This window comes from Aulonocara sp. 'chitande type north' Nkhata Bay, linkage group LG22 (genome assembly GCF_057382095.1).
Source record: "Aulonocara sp. 'chitande type north' Nkhata Bay isolate Kocher_YH1m ecotype deep benthic linkage group LG22, A_spYH_male_GT1.1, whole genome shotgun sequence".
Lineage (NCBI taxonomy): Eukaryota > Metazoa > Chordata > Actinopteri > Cichliformes > Cichlidae > Aulonocara > Aulonocara sp. 'chitande type north' Nkhata Bay.
In genome coordinates this window covers 8,669,163-8,692,531 of record NC_141364.1, presented here as the reverse complement: position 1 = coordinate 8,692,531, position 23,369 = coordinate 8,669,163, and the positions used below count along the sequence as shown (strand labels likewise).

Genomic DNA, 23,369 nt, shown 5'->3' with positions numbered 1-23,369 from the left:
GATATGAAAGGAAGGTTGGAGATCGGCCTATAATTAGCTAAGACAGCTGGGTCTGGGGATGGCTTTTTATGTAAAGGTTTAACTAGAGCCAGCTTCAAGGCCTGTGTTACATAGCTGATTATTAGAGATAAGTTGATCATATTTAAGATTGAAGCATTTATTAATGGCAGGACTTCTTTGAGCAGGTTTGTAGGAATGGTGTCTACAAGGCACGTTGATGGTTTAGAGCAGTGGTTCCCAAACTTTTTTTGCTAGGCCCCCCTTTGTTTTACAGGAAAAATGTTTGCGCCCCCCCCCCCGCACATCCTCCAACCACACACACCCATTATTTTTGCTCCATTGCGGTTTATTTCACACCTCACACATTTAGTAAACAATTAAGCAAATACAAGTAATCTGCAATAAATGACAGGTAGTAAGAAAATAAACTACTAACTCTTTTCCGCTACGTCCACACCTACACGGGTATTTTTGAAAACGCAGCTTTTTCGTCCACACGTAAACAGCGTTTTCAGTGGTTTTAGCATTTTCACTGATTACTGCACAGCTGGACAGAAAAGGCAAATTTAAAAAAAAAATCATTAAAACATAACGACAACGAGCAGAGTTACACTAATAGAGTGTAACTTTGTGGGAGTCTTTATTTGTGTGGAGTTCATTTGTTCAGTTGGAGGAGTAGAACAAGAAAAACTGGAAAAATTTACATACTGACAGGAGGGAGGAGTTCTTGTGGTTAGAGTTTCAATGAAATCATTTGAATGTAGAGCATTAGTCCCTCCTCTGATGTAGTATAAGAGATCCTAACTTTCAATGCTCCTTGTTTTTTCCACCTTTTCAGAATCAGAGAAGTTCCTGAAATAATCACGGGAGGTAAGATAACATCAAATGACGGGAACACGCAAGCTAGACTTAGCTATAAATGAATGACTTGATGAACCTGATTGCTACTTACTGGGGATGGCTATAACTCAGGGGATAGCAGGTTATTTACTAATTGGGTGGTTAGTGGTTCATTCCCTGGCTGGCCCAAGTTATTCTCCACCCTACATTTCACCAGGGTGTAAATGTTAGACAGAATTCACTGAAGCATAGGAAAAAGTGCTCGTATCAATGGTTGAATGAGGTGTATTGTGTAAAGCGCTCGGACTACTCTAGTAGCAAAGGGTTATTTAAGAACAAGTCTAAATAAATCACCAAATTAAATATTTCACTAATTACGTTTTATTTACTTTAAAAACTGAAATTAGATTTTACCCTTTATATAAAAAAGTTATTATCATTTATTAAATGTTTAAAGTAAGTCCTTACTTTGGTTCTTTGTCACACCACTGCAGTCTGAATGCAGACATTTAAAAGAAGCTAACAAAGTCAAAATGGTTAAAGTTAAAAGCAAGTGAAAAACCAGCCATGTTCTGCTTGAAAATAACTGCAGAAAATGTGAGGCCACCTCTTTACTTGAGGCCACCTTTGAAAAATGATGACAAAGTCTGGAATATACGGAATTAAAAAGATAGAAATGATTGAGAGGTGGCTCTAGATTTTTGCACAGTATTGCAATTTTGAATAACTGTACATCAGTGAATACCCTTACAATCACAAGCTGCAAGTGTGTGTTTATGTTACTATTTTTAAAATGCAAGTTTGTCATATTTGTCACTTATCATATCTGTTACTTATGGTTAAATGCTTTTCTTACATTTCAGTTCCACAGACCAAAGTTTGCTGATACTTAAGAAGATACAAGACATCTGTTTCCACTACACAATGAGAATTTATTTGGTGCAAGCTTGGCGATACCTAATTAAGGGTAAAACAAAGTTAAACATAGTACTGGTCAAATATAAGATGTGATAACATTTTATAATACAGTTGGCAACACATCATAGCTTTACATCATCTGCCATGTGTTTCTGTTCAATTTAGGGTGCAATTATAAGTAATTCCAAATAAATGTTTAATTAATTTGTACCTTTGATTTATTCAACAATTACAGAAAAAAGTTATATTATGAAGAAGTGTGCTCCCTTCAAAAGCATACACAAACCGAGTTTTGCCTTCTCTTGTTTTACTTAAACAGAATTATTTGGATTATTATTAATATTATTATTTGGAGGTAAAGTTAAGGTACTTTAACTGCTAATAAATAGGGCAGTGAAGGTGATAACTGCCACGGTCCAGTGTCGGTAACAGAGTTTGTTTTTTTAGTTTGGTTTTTGTGTTCCCTCTGTTTACTGTCTGTACCATGTCTCCATACATTTCCGGTTTTATTGTGAAGGTGCGTGTCTCATGTGAGTGTATTCTGTTTCACTTCCTTGTCTCGTCTTCCCCAATCAGTCCCAGCTGTGTTGCCACCTGTTCCTCGTTCCCTCTTGTGACTGCCTGCGTATTTATAGTGTGTATCATCTGCTCATCGCTGGTTTGTCTGTGCATTTTCCTGTGTGGGTTCCCCGAGTCTCCCTGCAGCTCCCTTTCAAATCTATTGTATTTAGTTGTCTCCAGTTTAGGGATCCTCAGGTTCTGTTTCATGCCCACTGCGTGTCTGTTTATTTCACCTCCCCAATAAAACTCCCTTGCATCTGAAAGCAGCCTGCATTTTGGGTCCTTCGTTAAATTCCTCACTGTTTGCCACACGAGCCGTGACAATAACTTTCTTATTTTTTGCAGACTGGAGACAGCTGGGATCAACTGGCCATTCCAGAAGAATGATTACCAGGCTGCTGAACGCTGCCTACCGAAGCCCTATGCAGCGTCTAAGAACTCGTCCACAAACTCTATCCGGTCCAGTGACTTTGTTGGGTTTGATGTGGCTCAGGGGTCGCTTCATTTCGTGGGTCCCTGTCGCCAATGGAGAGTCTTCTTTAGGCTGGTTCATATCATGGTGGGTAACACAAGTTTTCACATTTTTTTTAAAAAGTAAGAAAACTATTGCTGTATTCTTATTTTTTTTTTTTTTTTAAACTGTCACCACAGAATTAAACACAATTCTTGTAACTTCTAAAACAAAATCGATTGCTCAAAAACAAGCAATTGTGGGAACATAATTCCAAATAATTACAGTGCAAATATTAACTTTTTCTTTTTAGGTTTTTTATTACTCCTTCCAAGTACTCAGATATCATCTCCAACAGTGATCTGAAATCTAAAGGACCTCCTGATGTCTACCAACTGAGAACAAAGAAAGAGAAGTTTGGGAGTCTGACAAGAATTACTGTTGGGGGAAAAAACCCAAAAAAGCCAAATAAAACCATCTTACTTGTGGGTGAAACGGGAGCAGGAAAATCTACTTTGATCAACGCTCTAGTCAACTTCACCATGGGGGTACAGTTTGAGGATGGAGTCTGGTTTCAGATTATAGAGGAGGAGAAGAGAAGTCAGACAGAAAGTCAGACATCAGATGTGATCGTGTATGACATCTTTGGTTTTGAAGATAAAACTCTGCCCTACTCTCTGACCTACTCTCTGACCATCATTGATACTCCTGGATATGGAGACACCAGAGGTACTGAAATGGATGATAGCATCAGTGAAAGACTATTAGACTTGTTTCAATCAGAGGATGGAGTTAACAAAATTCATGCAGTGGGTCTGGTGATGAAGGCAAGTGAGAATCGACTGAGTGACCGACAGATGTACATCTTTGATTCAGTGGTGTCTTTGTTTGGAAAAGATCTGGAGAAAAGCATTGTTGCTCTCATCACACACTCAGATGGAGTAACACCTGAAAATGCTCTCAAAGCTCTCGAAATTGCAAAAATTGAATGTCCAAGAAATGGAAATAATGAGCCTGTTCACTTCCTGTTTAATAACAAACAGAGCGAAGAGAGAACAGAAAAAAATGAATCTTGTTTGGAGACAGCATGGAGAATAACAGAGAGAGGAATGGATGAGCTCGCAGCTTTTCTAGAAAAAACTGCACCTGAAAAGTTGGTGGTAACAACTGAAGTGTTACGTGAACGCAAAAGACTGAAAGTCAGCATACAAACCTTGAGAGAGAAAATAAATGAAGTTGAACTCAAGCAAACCAAAGCCAGACAGATAAAAGAAGTGTTAGAGAAACATAAAGAAGAGATGCAAAACAATGAAAATTTCTCTGTCGAAGTTCCGGAGATTTACAAAGAGAAAGAATATAAAAAAGCTGGGTGGTGGGGTGGGGTGTTTTATAATGGTACTGTCTCCTGTACAAACTGTCAGGAGAACTGTCACTTGTATTGTGAAATGGCCTGGTCTCCTGCACAATGTGATGTCATGAGCGGAGGCTACTGCACTTCTTGCAAGTGTCCTGTATCACATCATGTGAAAGGAAATTGGAGATATGTGCAGAAAATAAGGAAAGTCTGGCAGACATCAGAAGACATGAAAAAGAAGTATGAAAAAAATAAGTCTGAAAGTCAAAAGCAGATGAGCCTTCTGGAACACCTTCAAGAGGAAATAAGTCAACTGGCAGCAGAGAAGTCACAGTTACTTGGTGAGTGCTACCAACGACTTGTCACACTGGAGGAGATCGCTCTGAAAGCTGATTCAGCATCCACTTTTGTCCACTTGGACTTCCTGATTGAGAAGATGAAGGAGGAACAAAACACAGAGAAGGTCCAGAAACTGGAGGAAATGAGAAAGAGAGTGGATGAAGGAACCAGAGTAGGGTCATTGTATATGCAGGGAAAAAAACTAGAGAAGTGGAAAAGTGGGGTTAGGGGTAGGAATGGATGACTGAGCCTTTGTCCAGACAGAGACAGGAGAGGCGGAGTCCAACCCCCAAACGGGTTGCCCTGTTTGACCCCGGAAAAAGTTTTGTGAAAGGTTCTTCCTACTGTGTTCTATTCTGCTCATTTTCTGCCGATGAGCCGTGTTTTTGTTTTTTTGGCGGGGGGTTGTAATTTTTTTTGTGTAGTTTTTTTTGTTCCCTGTTGGGTTTGTTATTCTATGTAATAATAATGGGAATTAAATAAGGTATGTATTTTATAAGTTTCTTTGTTATGATTTTGCTGTGAAAAAAATAATTTAATAATAAAACAACAAAATAAATCAAATCAATTCAGTTTTATTTATAGACCACCAATCAGTTGCCCCAAGGCGCTTCATATTGTAAGATATGTGAGTACAAGAAAATAGTTATTATAATATGATGTGTTAAATTTGTTTAGATCACAGGAATAAGGAAGGATTTGTCTGTGTTTCAGTTTGGCTTAGCTGTAGGCCTGAGAGTGTGTAATTGTTTAGAGGGAAATTAATTTATTGACACTGGGGGTCTGCTGTCATAAAAAGAGACAGGAAGCTACAGTTGGGGGGTTGCTGATGCTTGTACCTTCAATAAAAACTCATAATTGTTATAAACACGTTCCCTAAAATCAGTAAATGGCAACATAGACGCCACTAATAAACCATTTTATGCGCCCTCTAGAGCAGGAGTTAACTCCTGGTATGAAAATGCTAGAACAGCTGCTCGTGATCTAGGAAACAGTAATTGTTATGTCTGTTCAAAGGGTAATCCAGAACAGGTTATAGTGGGATACCCAATCTCAGGTTTTCCCCTGACAAAGATGCTATTCAATAATGATAAAAAGGGGCCCTTAACAGCAATCATGATGGAAGCGCGAGCAGAACTAAGTCCTTTAGATTGTTTACTCATATACGCAGGACAAGTCTCTGGTACAGATGTCAGCATGATTGACAACACTTCCTACCCTTGCATGAAGCGCCCCAAAGACTGGACTGAACCTCTTTCGCCCCGAAAACAGATGCGCCATCACCCAAATATCTCGATGACATGCATACACCGACCAAAGCTTAAGAACATAACTTATGACGCACAAAACTATACATTTTTTTCTGACTTTCCAGGAGCACGCTGTACCGAAACATGGTTATCAGCGAGTATTGACAGGACAGAAGATAGAGATATGTTTTCTTATATACAGGCATATGTTAGTAAGTATTCAGTAAAAATCTTGTATGCCCCCAACACACTGAACGACTCGTACTGGGGAGGCATATTAAAAGGCTATACAGCTTCGCGCCTGACCAGACCAATCCCACATGCTTATTGGATGTGCAATAATACCCTTAGATTAGCTTTACCTGTTAATTGGACTGGTACCTGTGGTCTAGTAACTTTAGCTCAAGAACTACTAATACAACAAACCTCGGACCTGCCTGTATCCAGCAGACGTACAAAACGCTCCGCTTACTCACATAACGTTTACATAGATGCTATAGGAGTTCCACGCGGGATACCAAAGGAATTACAGGCACAAGGAGAAATATCCGCAGGGTTTGCCTCAATACTACCGTGGATACAGATAAACAAAAATGTAGCCTGGATCAATTATGTTTATTACCATCAGCAAAGACATACCAATCTGACCAATACGGCCCTTAAGGCCCTAGGAGAACAGATGTCTGCTACCTCTTTAATGACCATGCAAAATAGGATGGCCTTAGACATGCTGTTAGCTGAGAAAGGAGGTGTTTGCGCGATGTTTGGAGATGTTTGCTGTACTTTCATTCCCAATAATACCGCCCCTAACGGTTCATTCACACAAGCTATGAATAGACTTGAAGCATTGCAGATAGAACTAAGAGCCAATGCAGGTCACGGTCAGTGGCTAGACAAGTGGCTGCAGGATACGTTTGGAAAATGGAAGGAACTAATTGTAGCTTTTGTAACCATTGTAGCATGTATCATTTTGTTTTTGATGATTATTGTCTGTTGTGTGATACCCTGTGTACGCTCAATGATAACCCGTATAGCTAGTAGTACAGCTACTTCAATGTATTTGCAATTGGCACAAATTGACCCAGATTATGTGCCAGATGTCATGAATGATGATCCTGATGTATGTATTGAGCATTAGATTGGGAATTACTCGATTATTCAAGAAGAGACCAGTCACATTTATGATTTGTCTTTATATTATGTTATTGCATTTGTGATTTTTTTTTAGTTATTATTTTAAATATAATAAAAGAGTGGAACTGTTGTGAATTTTAGCACTACGGTTAGCATTTACAGGATATTGTTTTGTAGTGATATTATACAGGAAAACTGTTACTCAATAAGGCCCATTTACTAGTTGTTTTTCTCTTTCTTTGTGACTAATGAATTAATGTGTAAGAATCACAGGCTGGTACCTCAAGGTCGAAAATACCACAGAGATCACTTCCTTACTCCCATCCTCCCTTCCTTATCTCTTAGGAAAGGGCTTGTTAAAGGCCAGGTGGTTCGTTTCAGAATTCACTAATGAAAGAACTCTGTATTCTATGTCTAGGAGTGTATTTTGCTGGGATGATCATAAATTGTAGCTGAACTGATAAACTACACAAAGGATACTTCTTTGCTCACAAGGCAGGAAGACATTTCCTTATTTGGTCTGTACCGGTTTGAACTGAGAATCTGCTGACACACGAACCTTTTTCCTCTATATATTGTTGTATGATGAATAAACCTTTGAGTTGGTTTGGGAAAGCAACCTGAACAGTCTCTGTGTCGCTTTGTTCTCTCAAGCTACTCCCGACGTCGTAACTAACCCGCTGAACGGCATACCTGAGTGTTACTTGAGAACAATTTTGAATCTTAAACAAAACTCTGCTGATAGGTGCCCACGCCTCGGAGGAAACCCGATCCACGGATGACCCGGGACGGAGATTTCTTTCAATTTGGTGTCAGAAGTGGGATTCGCTGACGAAGGTAAATACGTGTCTTTTATATTTATATGGGACTGTATTATACCGTTCTCAGTGACCCATAAAGAAACGGGATATGCTGACGAAGTTTTCCTTAGTGGCCCAGATAAATGGGATACACTGATGAATCTTCCTTAGTCCCCGAATAAAGTAAATTAAAAGCAGAGAGACACAGGAAGTTGCCTGTTGTTTTGCGAGAAGTTGCTCGTTAAGTGAGAAGTTGCTCACCCAAAAAAAAAAAAAAAAATATTGCTAGCAATAAAATCGAAAGTAACACTCAGCTGTACCTCAGCAAAAATACTAACATAAATCTAACAGTTCTGAGGGATAAGCCTCTTAAAATTTTCTAACTAGAAATATATGTTAAAAAAAAAAAAAAACAATTTTAAATTTTTTTGTAGTTTATTGTATTTATTGCAATTTATGTAATTATTAAAACTTTGGCTATAATGGTTGTATTGATGTATATCAACTTGAAATACACCCAAAAATGGCACTACAGCATATAAAAATATAATATAAGCTCTGGCGGACTTGGTTCTATGGTTCTAAGGTTTGAGATCTGCCTATAATTAGCTAAGACAGCTGGGTCTGGGGATGGCTTTTTATGTAACGGTTTAACTAGAGCCATCTTGAAGGCCTGTGTTACATAGCTGATTATTAGAGATAAGTTGATCATATTTAAGGTTGAAGCATTAATTAATGGCAGGACTTCTTTGAGCAGGTTTGTAGGAATGGGGTCTAAAAGACACGTTGATGGTTTAGAGCAGTGGTTCCCAAACTTTTTTGCTAGGCCCCCCTTTGTTTTTACAGGAAAAATGTTTGCGCCCCCCCCCCCCCCCACACACACACACACACACACGCACGCACTAACACATCCTCCAACCACACACACCCATATTTTGCTCCATTGTGATTTATTTCACATCTCACACATTTAGTAAACAATTAAGCAAATACAAGTAGTCTGCAATAAATGACAGGTAGTAAGAAAACAAACTACTAAACCCCAAAACACAGACTTAACAATGTGGTGTATGCTGTACAGTGCAGCGAGGAATGCCCAGACCTCTACATTGGAGAGACCAAACAGCCACTTCACAAGCGCATGGCACAACATAGAAGAGCCACCTCCACGGGACAAGACTCAGCAGTCCATCTGCATCTTAAGGATAAAGGACACTCTTTCGAGGATGCCAATGTTCACATTTTGGACAGAGAGGACAGATGGTTTGAAAGAGGAGTGAAAGAAGCATCTATGTCCACTGTGAGCGACCATCTTTGAACAGGCGGTGGTTTACGACACCAACTCTCTGCCATCTATAATCCAGTTTTGAGTTCCCTCCCCAGACGCCTTAACGCCCACTCACATCCTGGGCCGTCTGACCTCAGGAATTCGCATGATAAGGTGGGGCCAGGTTTCACAACAAGCTCATCCGAAACCCTGGCTGATTGGGACCCACACCCAGTTTCACACCTTGGCTCAGGCGATTAGAGGATCATCAGGGGTCCTTTTGTCCCTCTGTGGGGGGATACTCCCACTAGGTTTAAATCTGGGACTCTCCACCATTTGACCTTAGAACTGAAGAAGCTTCTCGGATGAGAGGTGAAACGTCTTCAAGCAACTTAAAGAAGTCCAGATGCTTTTCTTTGCAAGCTCCTTTGACTAAACTACTAACTCTTTTAAGCTACGTCCACACCATTTTTGAAAACGCAGCTTTTTCGTCCACACGTAAATGGCATTTTCAGTGGCACAGTTTTCACTGATTACTGCACAGCTGGACAGAACAGGCAAATTAAAAAAAAAAATCATTAAAACATAACGACAACGATTAGAGTTACACTAATAGAGTGTTACACTTTTAGACTGTATCTTAGTGGGAGTCTTTATTTGTGTGGAGTTCATTTGTTCAGTTGGAGGAGTGGAACAAGAAAAACTGGAAAATTTACATACTGACAGGAGGGAGGAGTTCTTGTGGTTAGTTTCAATGAAATCATTTGACTGTAGAGCATTAGTCCCTCCTCTGATGTAGCATAAGAGATCTTAACTTTCAATGCTCCTTGTTTTTTCCACCTTTTCAGAATCAGAGAAATTCCTGAAATAATTACGGGAGGTAAGATAACATCAAATGACTGGAACACGCAAGCTAGACTTAGCTATAAATGAATGACTTGATGAAGTTGATTGCTACTTACTGGGGATGGCTATAACTCAGGGGATAGCAGGTTATTTACTAATTAGGTGGTTAGTGGTTCATTCCCTGGCTGGCCCAAGTTATTCTCCACCCTGCATTTCACCAGTGTGTAAATGTTAGACAGAATTCACTGAAGCATAGGAAAAAGTACTCGTATCAATGGTTGAATGAGGTGTATTGTGTAAAGCGCTTGGACTACTCTAGTAGCAAAGGGTTATTTAAGAACAAGTCTAAATAAATCACCAAATTAAATATTTCACTAATTATGTTTTATTAACTTTAAAAACTGAAATTAGATTTTACCCTTTTTATAAAAAAAATTATAATTTATTAAATGTTTAAAGTAAGTCCTTACTTTGGTTCTTTGTGACACTCCTACATTATTAAACAGCTGAAGCGGACAAGCAAAAAAAAACAAAAAACGAATGAATAACAATTAAAAAATGAAGACAACCAGCAGAGTTACACTAATAGAGTGTAACTTAGTGGGAGTCTTTATTTGTGTGGAGTTCATTTAATCAGTTGGAGAAGTGGAACAAGAAAAACTGGAAAATTTACATACTGACAGGAGGGAGGAGTTCTTGTGGTTAGTTTCAATGAAATCATGTGACTGTAGAGCATTAGTCCCTCCTCTGATGTAGTATAAGAGATTTTAACTTTCAATGCTCCTTGTTTTTTCCACCTTTTCAGAATCAGAGAAGTTCCTGAAAGAATCACGGGAGGTAAGATAACATCAAATGACGGGAACACGCAAGCTAGACTTAGGTAAAGTTAGGCGCACTCAAATTTTTCAACCGCATCGCTTAACACCGCAGTTTTACATGTGTACTTTTTTGGGGGGGGGGGATTGCAGTCCATACAGACAATATTAATTTCTAAATTATTAACTAACAATCTTGTTCTTAAAGTGCTTTGTCAATATTGTAGAAAATGTTAAACTTAATCATCATCTTGGCTTCTGACGATCTGTTTGCTGTTGCATGCTGCTGAAAGGCAGTGGGGAGAGGGGACACTTGGGCAGTGCATTTATTGCAGAATATAATGTTTTCTGGATACACTGTGCTTTTTTAGCATTCAAAGATTGGTGGCACCATGTCAGAGCACTACCTATGAATTTCAGAGGGATCAGGCCTTAACTTAACAAAAAAGTTATCAGTAGTTCTTTTCATCTTTTCTTGTTACCCACAGCTACATCCACTTCTCTCAGGCCTAGGCTGCTCACTAGGGCTGGGTATCATCACTGATTTCTATAATCCATTCGATTCCGGTTCTCAAAGTCCTGATTGGATTCAATTTAGCCTCAGACAGTCAGAAATATTATAATTCTGATCATTTATCAGTACTGATACATGTGAGACTTCATCAGAATTGTGAACATCACAGCAGATGCCTTTGTGTCAAAGTAACTGAGAATAAAACACAGAAAAACATGAAGGAGATTTTTCTGGTCTGGCTTTTTATAGCAGATAACCTTAAAAATACTCTGCAATATTCTGTACTTTTGCATAATTTTAAAAAGTTTAAATTTCTTCAGTATTGAACAGCAGAAATTAGGCTTTCTTGTCCGAGGTCATTTAAATGAAAAAAAGAAAAAGAAAAGAAAAAGACAGCGGCCGACAGCGCTGTAAACAACGGTAGACTGGTGGGCAATAAGCCAATGAATAATGCAGAAAACAGATTTGAGACAGGAAACTGTTCTTGAAGTACACACAGAGAGAGAGAGCTTTGCATGAAGTGTGATTTTTATCGTGGTGGAAGCAAAACAGCAAAAGTCAGAGGGAATTCATGACGAAATTGATCAAATGTGAAGCATAGTTTGCTGCTTCTTTTGCTGCTGGCTCGGCCTGCATTTCACCAGGGTGTAAATGTTAGACAGAATTCACTGAAGCATAGGAAAAAGTACTCGTATCAATGGTTGAATGAGGTGTATTGTGTAAAGCGCTCGGACTACTCTAGTAGCAAAGGGATAAGAACAAGTCTAAATAAATCACCAAATTAAATATTTCACTAATTATGTTTTATTTACTTGAAAGAGGAGTGAAAGAAGCATCTATGTCCACTGTGAGCGACCATCTTTGAACAGGCGGTGGTTTACGACACCAACTCTCTGCCATCTATAATCCAGTTTTGAGTTCCCTCCCCAGACGACTTAACGCCCACTCACATCCTGGGCCGTCTGACCTCAGGAATTCGCATGATAAGGTGGGGCCAGGTTTCACAACAAGCTCATCCGAAACCCTGGCTGATTGGGACCCACACCCAGTTTCACACCTTGGCTCAGGCGATTAGAGGATCATCAGGGGTCCTTTTGTCCCTCTGTGGGGGGATACTCCCACTAGGTTTAAATCTGGGACTCTCCACCATTTGACCTTAGAACTGAAGAAGCTTCTCGGATGAGAGGTGAAACGTCTTCAAGCAACTTAAAGAAGTCCAGATGCTTTTCTTTGCAAGCTCCTTTGACTAAACTACTAACTCTTTTAAGCTACGTCCACACCGTTTTTGAAAACGCAGCTTTTTCGTCCACACGTAAATGGCATTTTCAGTGGCACAGTTTTCACTGATTACTGCACAGCTGGACAGAACAGGCAAATTTAAAAAAAATCATTAAAACATAACGACAACGATTAGAGTTACACTAATAGAGTGTTACACTTTTAGACTGTATCTTAGTGGGAGTCTTTATTTGTGTGGAGTTCATTTGTTCAGTTGGAGGAGTGGAACAAGAAAAACTGGAAAATTTACATACTGACAGGAGGGAGGAGTTCTTGTGGTTAGAGTTTCAATGAAATCATTTGACTGTAGAGCATTAGTCCCTCCTCTGATGTAGCATAAGAGATCTTAACTTTCAATGCTCCTTGTTTTTTCCACCTTTTCAGAATCAGAGAAATTCCTGAAATAATCACGGGAGGTAAGATAACATCAAATGACTGGAACACGCAAGCTAGACTTAGCTATAAATGAATGACTTGATGAAGTTGATTGCTACTTACTGGGGATGGCTATAACTCAGGGGATAGCAGGTTATTTACTAATTAGGTGGTTAGTGGTTCATTCCCTGGCTGGCCCAAGTTATTCTCCACCCTGCATTTCACCAGTGTGTAAATGTTAGACAGAATTCACTGAAGCATAGGAAAAAGTACTCGTATCAATGGTTGAATGAGGTGTATTGTGTAAAGCGCTCGGACTACTCTAGTAGCAAAGGGTTATTTAAGAACAAGTCTAAATAAATCACCAAATTAAATATTTCACTAATTACGTTTTATTAACTTTAAAAACTGAAATTAGATTTTACCCTTTTTATAAAAAAAATTATAATTTATTAAATGTTTAAAGTAAGTCCTTACTTTGGTTCTTTGTGACACTCCTACATTATTAAACAGCTGAAGCGGACAAGCAAAAAAAAACAAAAAACGAATGAATAACAATTAAAAAATGAAGACAACCAGCAGAGTTACACTAATAGAGTGTAACTTAGTGGGAGTCTTTATTTGTGTGGAGTTCATTTAATCAGTTGGAGAAGTGGAACAAGAAAAACTGGAAAATTTACATACTGACAGGAGGGAGGAGTTCTTGTGGTTAGTTTCAATGAAATCATGTGACTGTAGAGCATTAGTCCCTCCTCTGATGTAGTATAAGAGATTTTAACTTTCAATGCTCCTTGTTTTTTCCACCTTTTCAGAATCAGAGAAGTTCCTGAAAGAATCACGGGAGGTAAGATAACATCAAATGACGGGAACACGCAAGCTAGACTTAGGTAAAGTTAGGCGCACCGGCACAAAAGTTAGGCGCACTCAAATTTTTCAACCGCATCGCTTAACACCGCAGTTTTACATGTGTACTTTTTTGGGGGGGGGGGATTGCAGTCCATACAGACAATATTAATTTCTAAATTATTAACTAACAATCTTGTTCTTAAAGTGCTTTGTCAATATTGTAGAAAATGTTAAACTTAATCATCATCTTGGCTTCTGACGATCTGTTTGCTGTTGCATGCTGCTGAAAGGCAGTGGGGAGAGGGGACACTTGGGCAGTGCATTTATTGCAGAATATAATGTTTTCTGGATACACTGTGCTTTTTTAGCATTCAAAGATTGGTGGCACCATGTCAGAGCACTACCTATGAATTTCAGAGGGATCAGGCCTTAACTTAACAAAAAAGTTATCAGTAGTTCTTTTCATCTTTTCTTGTTACCCACAGCTACATCCACTTCTCTCAGGCCTAGGCTGCTCACTAGGGCTGGGTATCATCACTGATTTCTATAATCCATTCGATTCCGGTTCTCAAAGTCCTGATTGGATTCAATTTAGCCTCAGACAGTCAGAAATATTATAATTCTGATCATTTATCAGTACTGATACATGTGAGACTTCATCAGAATTGTGAACATCACAGCAGATGCCTTTGTGTCAAAGTAACTGAGAATAAAACACAGAAAAACATGAAGGAGATTTTTCTGGTCTGGCTTTTTATAGCAGATAACCTTAAAAATACTCTGCAATATTCTGTACTTTTGCATAATTTTAAAAAGTTTAAATTTCTTCAGTATTGAACAGCAGAAATTAGGCTTTCTTGTCCGAGGTCATTTAAATGAAAAAAAGAAAAAGAAAAGAAAAAGACAGCGGCCGACAGCGCTGTAAACAACGGTAGACTGGTGGGCAATAAGCCAATGAATAATGCAGAAAACAGATTTGAGACAGGAAACTGTTCTTGAAGTACACACAGAGAGAGAGAGCTTTGCATGAAGTGTGATTTTTATCGTGGTGGAAGCAAAACAGCAAAAGTCAGAGGGAATTCATGACGAAATTGATCAAATGTGAAGCATAGTTTGCTGCTTCTTTTGCTGCTGGCTCGGCCTGCATTTCACCAGGGTGTAAATGTTAGACAGAATTCACTGAAGCATAGGAAAAAGTACTCGTATCAATGGTTGAATGAGGTGTATTGTGTAAAGCGCTCGGACTACTCTAGTAGCAAAGGGATAAGAACAAGTCTAAATAAATCACCAAATTAAATATTTCACTAATTACGTTTTATTTACTTTAAAAACTGAAATTAGATTTTACCCTTTATATAAAAAAGTTATTATCATTTATCAAATGTTTAAAATAAGTCCTTACTTTGGTTCTTTGTCACACCACTGCAGTCTGAATGCAGACATTTAAAAGAAGCTAACAAAGTCAAAATGGTTAAAGTTAAAAGCAAGTGAAAAACCAGCCATGTTGTGCTTGAAAATAACTGCAGAAATTGTGAGGCCACCTCATTACTTGAGGCCACCTTTGAAAAATGATGACAAAGTCTGGAATATAGGGAATTAAAAAGATAGAAATGATTGAGAGGTGGCTCTAGATTTTTGCACAGTATTGCAATTTTGAATAACTGTACATCAGTGAATACCCTTACAATCACAAACTGCAAGTGTGTGTTTATGTTACTATTTTTAAAATGCAAGTTTGTCATATTTGTCACTTATCATATCTGTTACTTATGGTTAAATGCTTTTCTTACATTTCAGTTCCACAGACCAAAGTTTGCTGACACTTAAGAAGATACAAGACATCTGTTTCCACTACACAATGAGAATTTATTTGGTGCAAGCTTGGCGATACCTAATTAAGGGTAAAACAAAGTTAAACATAGTACTGGTCAAATATAAGATGTGATAACATTTTATAATACAGTTGGCAACACATCATAGCTTTACATCATCTGCCATGTGTTTCTGTTCAATTTAGGGTGCAATTATAAGTAATTCCAAATAAATGTTTAATTAATTTGTACCTTTGATTTATTCAACAATTACAGAAAAAAGTTATATTATGAAGAAGTGTGCTCCCTTCAAAAGCATACACAAACCGAGTTTTGCCTTCTCTTGTTTTACTTAAACAGAATTATTTGGATTATTATTAATATTATTATTTGGAGGTAAAGTTAAGGTACTTTAACTGCTAATAAATAGGGCAGTGAAGGTGATAACTGTCACGGTCCAGTGTCAGTAACAGAGTTGTTTTTTTTAGTTTGGTTTTTGTGTTCCCTCTGTTTACTGTCTGTACCATGTCTCCATACATTTCCGGTTTTATTGTGAAGGTCCATGTCTCATGTGAGTGTATTCTGTTTCGCTTCCTTGTCTCGTCTTCCCCAATCAGTCCCAGCTATGTTGCCACCTGTTCCTCGTTCCCTCTTGTGACTGCCTGCGTATTTATAGTGGTCGTGTCCAAATTCATGGGCTGCATGAGTAATTTTAAAACTTAATAGCGGCCGCCATTGTTGGAAACTGGAGTTTGGCTGAATTCTGGCAGAGGCGGAGCCAGACATTTGAAACACCCGGGGCTTAGCCCAAAAGGATAGTATGCATGTGGGATTTTTTTTCCCTTGGGGGGGGGTAGAAATGACTGAAAGATTAATTGGCTCTGTTTTGAGTTTTGTTCAAAAAAGAATGACTTCATATAGGGAAAAATATATATCACATGTGCAGAACACCTTAAACTAGTTTTTTAATTAAGCAGCAAGGCAGAACAAAATCAGGGCTGTATCAAGACACGAGGACTAAACCCCAATTCAACCAGACCAAGAACTGATCCAGAATTAAAACAGGACTACAACAGTTCAAAATCAGCACTACTTGGGACTTAACCAAGACAGAACCAGAATCAGAACTAGATGATAGTAGCACTAAAAATCATCATAGACCTGCACTACATTTATTTTTTAATTTTACCAAAGTACAATATTTAGATTGAGAAAGGTTTATATAATTATTTAGCCTTGTTGTGCAAACAAGCCTTCATAACTTAATAAATATAGAATTTGAAAAATAACAAACCTAAAAAGAAACACTAGGTATGAGATACATGAGGACCTATGATACGGTGATACTTTTGGTAAACAACCATTTGACTAACATGTGTGTCTCACCTGCTCTTGTTCATCTCTGTTCTGTCCTCATTCTCCATCTCCCTCTCTGTTCCTCTCTCCCTCTTTGTGCTGACAATCATCAAATATACAGATATTTACAAACTCTTCAGATAAAAACACAAACACTTTTTAATTGTAACATCAAATCAGACTAAATGTTTATTTTTTTAGATTGATAAATATAAAAAACATATTTGTTAACTTTAAGAGTAAAGAGAGAAATCGTCTGTATTTCTTAATTGCAAATGGCACCAAATTGTATTCAAAATTGAGCCACACTTATGGAGCTCCACAGTTCTTTTCCTGGTGTTTTGGTTGACATCTCTTGATTTTCCCATGTCACAGAAACAGGCTCTGTGTTTTGCCTTATATGCATCCACAGCTGTGCCACCTGTTTACTCACATGGACTCTACTAACCTATCAGAAGCTTCTTCAGCTCAGAATGGAATCGTCTGGAGTTTTCTTATTAATTAACAATAAACTTAGTGTACATGTACTCCTAAATTTGATGAAAGTGATAAAAAACAGAAAGCTCTGTCTCTCTTTATTGTGACATTTAACTAATTCAAAAGATATTTCAATATTTATCTAAAACAAAAGTTTACTCTAAATTGATGTTGTGCAGTAAAAATGTTTTATGTTTTCTCCCTAAAGTGTAAATATCTGGTTACAAATGTGAATATCCTGCTGTGTACTGAAATTCCTCTTGTTTTGCATACAAATATACTGAACAACATACAAAGCATAATATATAAAATAACATTTACCTGAGTTTTTCTTTGAAAGAACCCTCTAATGTCCATTCTTATATTTCAGTACATAACTGAAACCGATTTAGTCGGGGAGGGTAAGAACTGAAAATATGAAATAAACACACGTAAGCTAAGAATCTCTAAAAAAAAATAGCATTTGTTCGGCTTTTCATTTCGCCATTTGTTGATTCACTTGAAGAGCAAGTAACGTAATATTGGTCAAGTGATCAGTTTGATATCAATCTTTCGTGATGCACCGTCATATTTACATTATTTGTACGGTACGAATGATTTGCTTTGGTACCTGGTCAAACTTAAGCTCTCCTTAGTATGGCTGGCTCCGTCTCTCCAACAGCGCACTGACGGGCAGCAGCTGCCCCGCCCCCTCGCTCAGTCGCTTAGTGCCTGAGCTTGGATCATACCAATATCAGGGGGGGATTCACGCACAGTCGTAAATTCCCACAGTGTGCACTATGTGCTTCGAATATTGTGTGTACTTTTTGTTTTATACAGTTGTCAGCCAGGCATCTAACTATGAAAAAATTGCACTCCAAAATACCCCGGGCTTCTGACAAAACAACCCGGGCTTAAGCCCAGTAAGCCACCCCCACGCTCCGCCCCTGAATTCTGGGATATGGTAGGCCACGAAGGACACACCCGACCCATCCTTCAAATTCGGGGAAAAGGAGGACGCATTTGTCGGCTGCGTTCGGAGGAGTCTACGAATTTGGACAGCCTTCGGCGCGTCACTGTGACGTAATCGGTCTACAAATGCGGCCTCAGGAGGATGCAGCCCATGAATTTGGACACGACCAGTGTGTATCATCTGCTCATTGCTGGTTTGTCTGCATTTCCCTGCGTCCTCCTGTGTGGGTTCCCCAAGTCTCCCTGCAGCTCCCTTTCAAGTCTGTTGTATTTAGTTGTCTCCAGTTTAGGGATCCTCAGGTTCTGTTTCATGCCCACTGCGTGTCTGTTTATTTCACCTCCCCAATAAAACTCCCTTGCATCTGAAAGCTGCCTGCATTTTGGGTCCTTCATTAAATTCCACACTGCTTGCCCCACGAGCCGTGACAATAACTTTCTTATTTTTTGCAGACTGGAGACAGCTGGGATCAACTGGCCATTCCAGAAGAATGATTACCAGGCTGCTGAACACTGCCTACCGAAGCCCTATGCAGCGTCTAAGAACTCGTCCACAAACTCTATCCGGTCCAGTGACTTTGTTGGGTTTGATGTGGCTCAGGGGTCGCTTCATTTCGTGGGTCCCTGTCACCAATGCAGATGATGGTACTGCCAATGGAGAGTCTTCTTTAGGCTGGTTCATATCATGGTGGGTAACACAAGTTTTCACATTTTTTTTAAAAAGTAAGAAAACTATTGCGTATTCTTTTTTCTTTTTTTTTTAAAAACTGTCACCACAGAATTAAACACAATTCTTGTAACTTCTAAAACAAAATCGATTGCTCAAAAACAAGCAATTGTGGGAACATAATTCCAAATAATTACAGTGCAAATATTAACTTTTTCTTTTTAGGTTTTATGGAACTCCTTCCAAGTACTCAGATATCATCTCCAACAGTGATCTGAAATCTAAAGGACCTCCTGCTGTCTACCAACTGAGACCAAAGAAAGAGAAGTTTGGGAGTCTGACAAGAATTACTGTTGGAGAAAAAAACCAAAACAAGCCAAATAAAACCATCTTACTTGTGGGTGAAACGGGAGCAGGAAAATCTACTTTGATCAACGCTCTAGTCAACTTCACCATGGGGGTACAGTTTGAGGATGGAGTCTGGTTTCAGATTATAGATGAGGAGAAGAGAAGTCAGACAGAAAGTCAGACATCAGATGTGATCGTGTATGACATCTTTGGTTTTGAAGATAAATCTCTGCCCTACTCTCTGACCTACTCTCTGACCATCATTGATACTCCTGGATATGGAGACACCAGAGGTACTGAAATGGATGATAGCATCAGTGAAAGACTATTAGACTTGTTTCAATCAGAGGATGGAGTTAACAAAATTCATGCAGTGGGTCTGGTGATGAAGGCAAGTGAGAATCGACTGAGTGACCGACAGATGTACATCTTTGATTCAGTGGTGTCTTTGTTTGGAAAAGATCTGGAGAAAAGCATTGTTGCTCTCATCACACACTCAGATGGAGTAACACCTGAAAATGCTCTCGAAGCTCTCGAAACTGCAAAAATTGAATGTCCAAGAAATGGAAATAATGAGCCTGTTCACTTCCTGTTTAATAACCAACAGAGAAAAGAGAGAACAGAAAAAAATGAATCTTGTTTGGAGACAGCATGGAGAACAACAGAGAGAGGAATGGATGAGCTCGCAGCTTTTCTAGAAAAAACTGCACCTGAAAAGTTGGTGGTAACAACTGAAGTGTTACGTGAACGCAACAGACTGAAAGTCAGCATACAAACCTTGAGAGAGAAAATAAATGAAGTTGAACTCAAGCAAACCGAAGCCAGACAGAGACAAGAAGTGTCAGAGAAACATAAAGAAGAGATGCAAAACAATGAAAATTTCTCTGTCGAAGTTCTGGAGATTTACAAAGAGAAAGAATATAAAAAAGCTGGGTGGTGGGGTTGGGTGTTTTATAATGGTACTGTCTCCTGTACAAACTGTCAGGAGAACTGTCACTTGTATTGTGAAATGGCCTGGTCTCCTGCACAATGTGATGTCATGAGCGGAGGCTACTGCACTTCTTGCAAGTGTTCTGTATCACATCATGTGAAAGGAAATTGGAGATATGTGCAGAAAATAAGGAAAGTCTGGAAGACATCAGAAGACATGAAAAAGAAGTATGAAAAAAATAAGTCTGAAAGTCAAAAGCAGATGAGCCTTCTGGAACACCTTCAAGAGGAAATAAGCCAACTGGCAGCAGAGAAGTCACAGTTACTTGGTGAGTGCTACCAACGACTTGTCACACTGGAGCAGATCGCTCTGAAAGCTGGTTCAGCATCCACTTTTTTCCACTTGGACTTCCTGATTGAGAAGATGAAGGAGGAACAAAACACAGAGAAGGTCCAGAAACTGGAGGAAATGAGAAAGAGAGTGGATGAAGGAACCAGAGTAGGGTCATTGTATATGCAGGGAAAAAACTAGAGAAGTGGAAAAAGTGGGGTTAGGGGTAGGAATGGATGACTGAGCCTTTGTCCAGACAGAGACAGGAGAGGCGGAGTCCATCCCCCAAACGGGTTGCCCTGTTTGACCCCGGAAAAAGTTTTGGGAAAGGTTCTTCCTACTGTGTTCTATTCTGCTCATTTTCTTCCGATGAGCCGTGTTTTTGTTTTTTGGGGGGGGGGTTTTATAAATTTTTTTGTGTAGTTTTTTTTTTGTTCCCTGTTGGGTTTGTTATTCCCGAAGGAAACCCACCCTGCTGGTTGTCACGATTACCGGAAAGCCTGCTGACGCCATTGGGTCCTCAGTCTTTGGTTAATTTTTGCGTTTGTGTTGTGTTTTATGTTTTGTATATTGTTGTAGTTTTTGTGATTTGGGTTCGCCTTTATCTAAGTAATTATAACTCTTATATGAGCTTTTATGAGGCGAGAAATAAATATAGAAAATAAAAAGAAAGAAAAATTTTTTAAAAAGTTTTATTTAATTAATTATTAAGATCAAGAAAATGGTGTGCCGTACACGCAACGATTCGACCCTTCAAGGTTCTTCTTCAGGCGCTTGGCACACAAAGAAACTGCTGACAAAAATGTGGCTGTAATGCACAGTTCTGTGGCTGGTAAGAGATGTTCACTCTTCAACGCTCCAAATCCGAATGAGCTCCTGGCTGACTCCACCTCCCTTTATACTGACTGTGTGTGTTTTTTATGTTTTGTCAATCCATTTCCAATTCTCCTTTTGTAAAACGTGTATTAACCTTCTGCATGTGAATCCTTTTTACCATTACCCTTAAATATGAACTCTAAACATTTTACAATACACTGTTTTTAATATTTAATCTTTTTAACTGTATTTGTTTCTTGTGAAATGATGTCATGAAATAACACTGTTTTTAATGTTTTACGTGATTCCACGTTTTTTTTATTCTAAACATCATTTTTTATCAAATAAAATTTTTTTAATCAATTTTTATGATGTAAATAATGTCCATGTCCAATTGTAATTAACTGTAAATATTAGGATGAGGGTTTTGTATTATGGCCCCCAGGTTAAGATTAGAATTAGGATGAGGGAGGGGTTAGGGGAAATCAAATTTGGGAGTCAGGGTTACTTTGGAGCACTTTTTTGCCACATGTATTGCAAACCACGTCTCAGCTGTTTGTGGAGGTAAAATAAGTCTGCACATGACTAAAATTACGCTCAGCCATTGTTGTGAGTGCACACACCAAGGGGCTGCGAGACATTTATACAGCCGTATTTCGCACATGACTATGAAAGGCGGAAGAGAAAGTTGTTCCTTTGAATGTAGACAATCCGAATGTTATAGTTTCTTTCCACTGTGTTCCTGTTAATGATAAACTACAAATTTACTCTAAATTACTAAAATATCGATATTTTAATGTGAGAATCGATTCTAATGTGAGAATCGAGTCAGACTCTTAAAGATTAGTAGTTAATTAAAGGTAGTCATTAAAAGTAACAAATGATCTTTATGCCACGGACAAGGGAGACATTAATAAAGCTCTCACAGCCCTACCTTATGCTTATTATCCATACTGGACTTTGGATGCCTTTTTTAAAAAACATTATTTTTTGTCTCTGTCTTGATTATTAAATTTTCCACTTTCTTTAAGTTGTTTAGAATGGAATGAAATTTACAAAGCTTGTCTCAGTAACCACTCAAAGTCCTTTACACTACAAGCCAAATCCAACTTTTTTTCACATATTCATCTAGGTCTCCATTCAGTATCTAATTAGCATCTACAACTAGGACCAATTTAGAAATACCAGTTAATCAAAATTGCAGAACAAATCCCATATAGCCACAAAGAAAAAACACGAAAGCCACATAGAGACACCAGGAAAGTGAGGTGACAGTGTTCACCACTACACCACCATGACGCTTTGGTTATATCCATGGGAATTTGTTTTATTTCAACATAAACACATTATGTTCTAAAATTAGCAATTAATTATTTATTAATTAATAATTAATGTTTTTTCTATAAGTAACTGGTGGTTGTTTGATGACCACTCAGCTCTGACTGAAGCGTCCTGTTGATTTACCATCACATTAATGTTCTTACTTTCTGTGGACAACTCGTCATACACAGACTTCAGAATTAGTCCAAGAATGTCACAGTACTGGGCCATGAGGCCCAGGGTTTAAGTTCTAATGCACATTTTTGTATCCACATGTGTAGTTTAACGCATCTAGTTGTTTTCTAGTTTGCAGTTTAGTCCTTGGTTTCTTAGTCCCTTTTGTCATCTCTCCTTGGTCCGTGTGTCTACCTGTCATGTTTCATGTCTCTGGTTAGGTTAAGTTCATGTTCTATCTCCATGTCTCTGTGTTTCCTGTTTTATTTTGAAAGAGTCTGCTGTTCTTTGTTCATTGTAGTTAGTGTTACTCTCCCCTGTATTGTCATTATGTTTCCTTCTAGTCAGCTGTGTTCTCATGTGTCTCCACTTCCCCTGATCACCTCATGTGTGTATTTAAGTCCTCAGTCTTCCTTTGTTCGTCGCCGCGTCGTCTGTTCAACTCCCTCCATGTTACGGCATGTTACAGGACTCTATGCTGGTCATGTCCATGTTGCTTCCGTGTATACGTTTCATAGTTCTTTGTTGTTCCAGCACAGAGTCCTGGGCCCTATTTCAGGAAGCCGGTTTAGTGCAAACTCTGAGTAAGTATACCCTGAGTTA

The 23,369-nt window shown here is 38.6% G+C and overlaps 1 protein-coding gene and 1 long non-coding RNA gene across 2 annotated transcripts; one reads left to right on the top strand and one right to left on the bottom strand.

Annotated features, from left to right (window-relative positions):
• The first annotated feature begins 1,718 nt into the window (after positions 1-1,718).
• On the top strand, positions 1,719-21,467 carry LOC147303444 (uncharacterized). The gene is made up of 5 exons (XM_086279276.1): positions 1,719-1,807; positions 2,665-2,878; positions 3,084-4,635; positions 10,000-10,022; positions 19,073-21,467. The coding sequence occupies exons 1-5, from the start codon at positions 1,765-1,767 to the stop codon at positions 20,655-20,657; spliced, it is 3,417 nt and encodes a 1,138-aa protein (XP_086135402.1). The 5' UTR covers positions 1,719-1,764; the 3' UTR covers positions 20,658-21,467.
• On the bottom strand, positions 16,252-18,127 carry LOC147303445 (uncharacterized). The gene is made up of 3 exons (XR_015126790.1): positions 17,843-18,127; positions 17,554-17,640; positions 16,252-16,854 (listed from the first exon to the last, which is right to left on the bottom strand). It is a non-coding gene; the product is annotated as an uncharacterized LOC147303445 (long non-coding RNA).
• Positions 21,468-23,369: the final 1,902 nt, after the last annotated feature.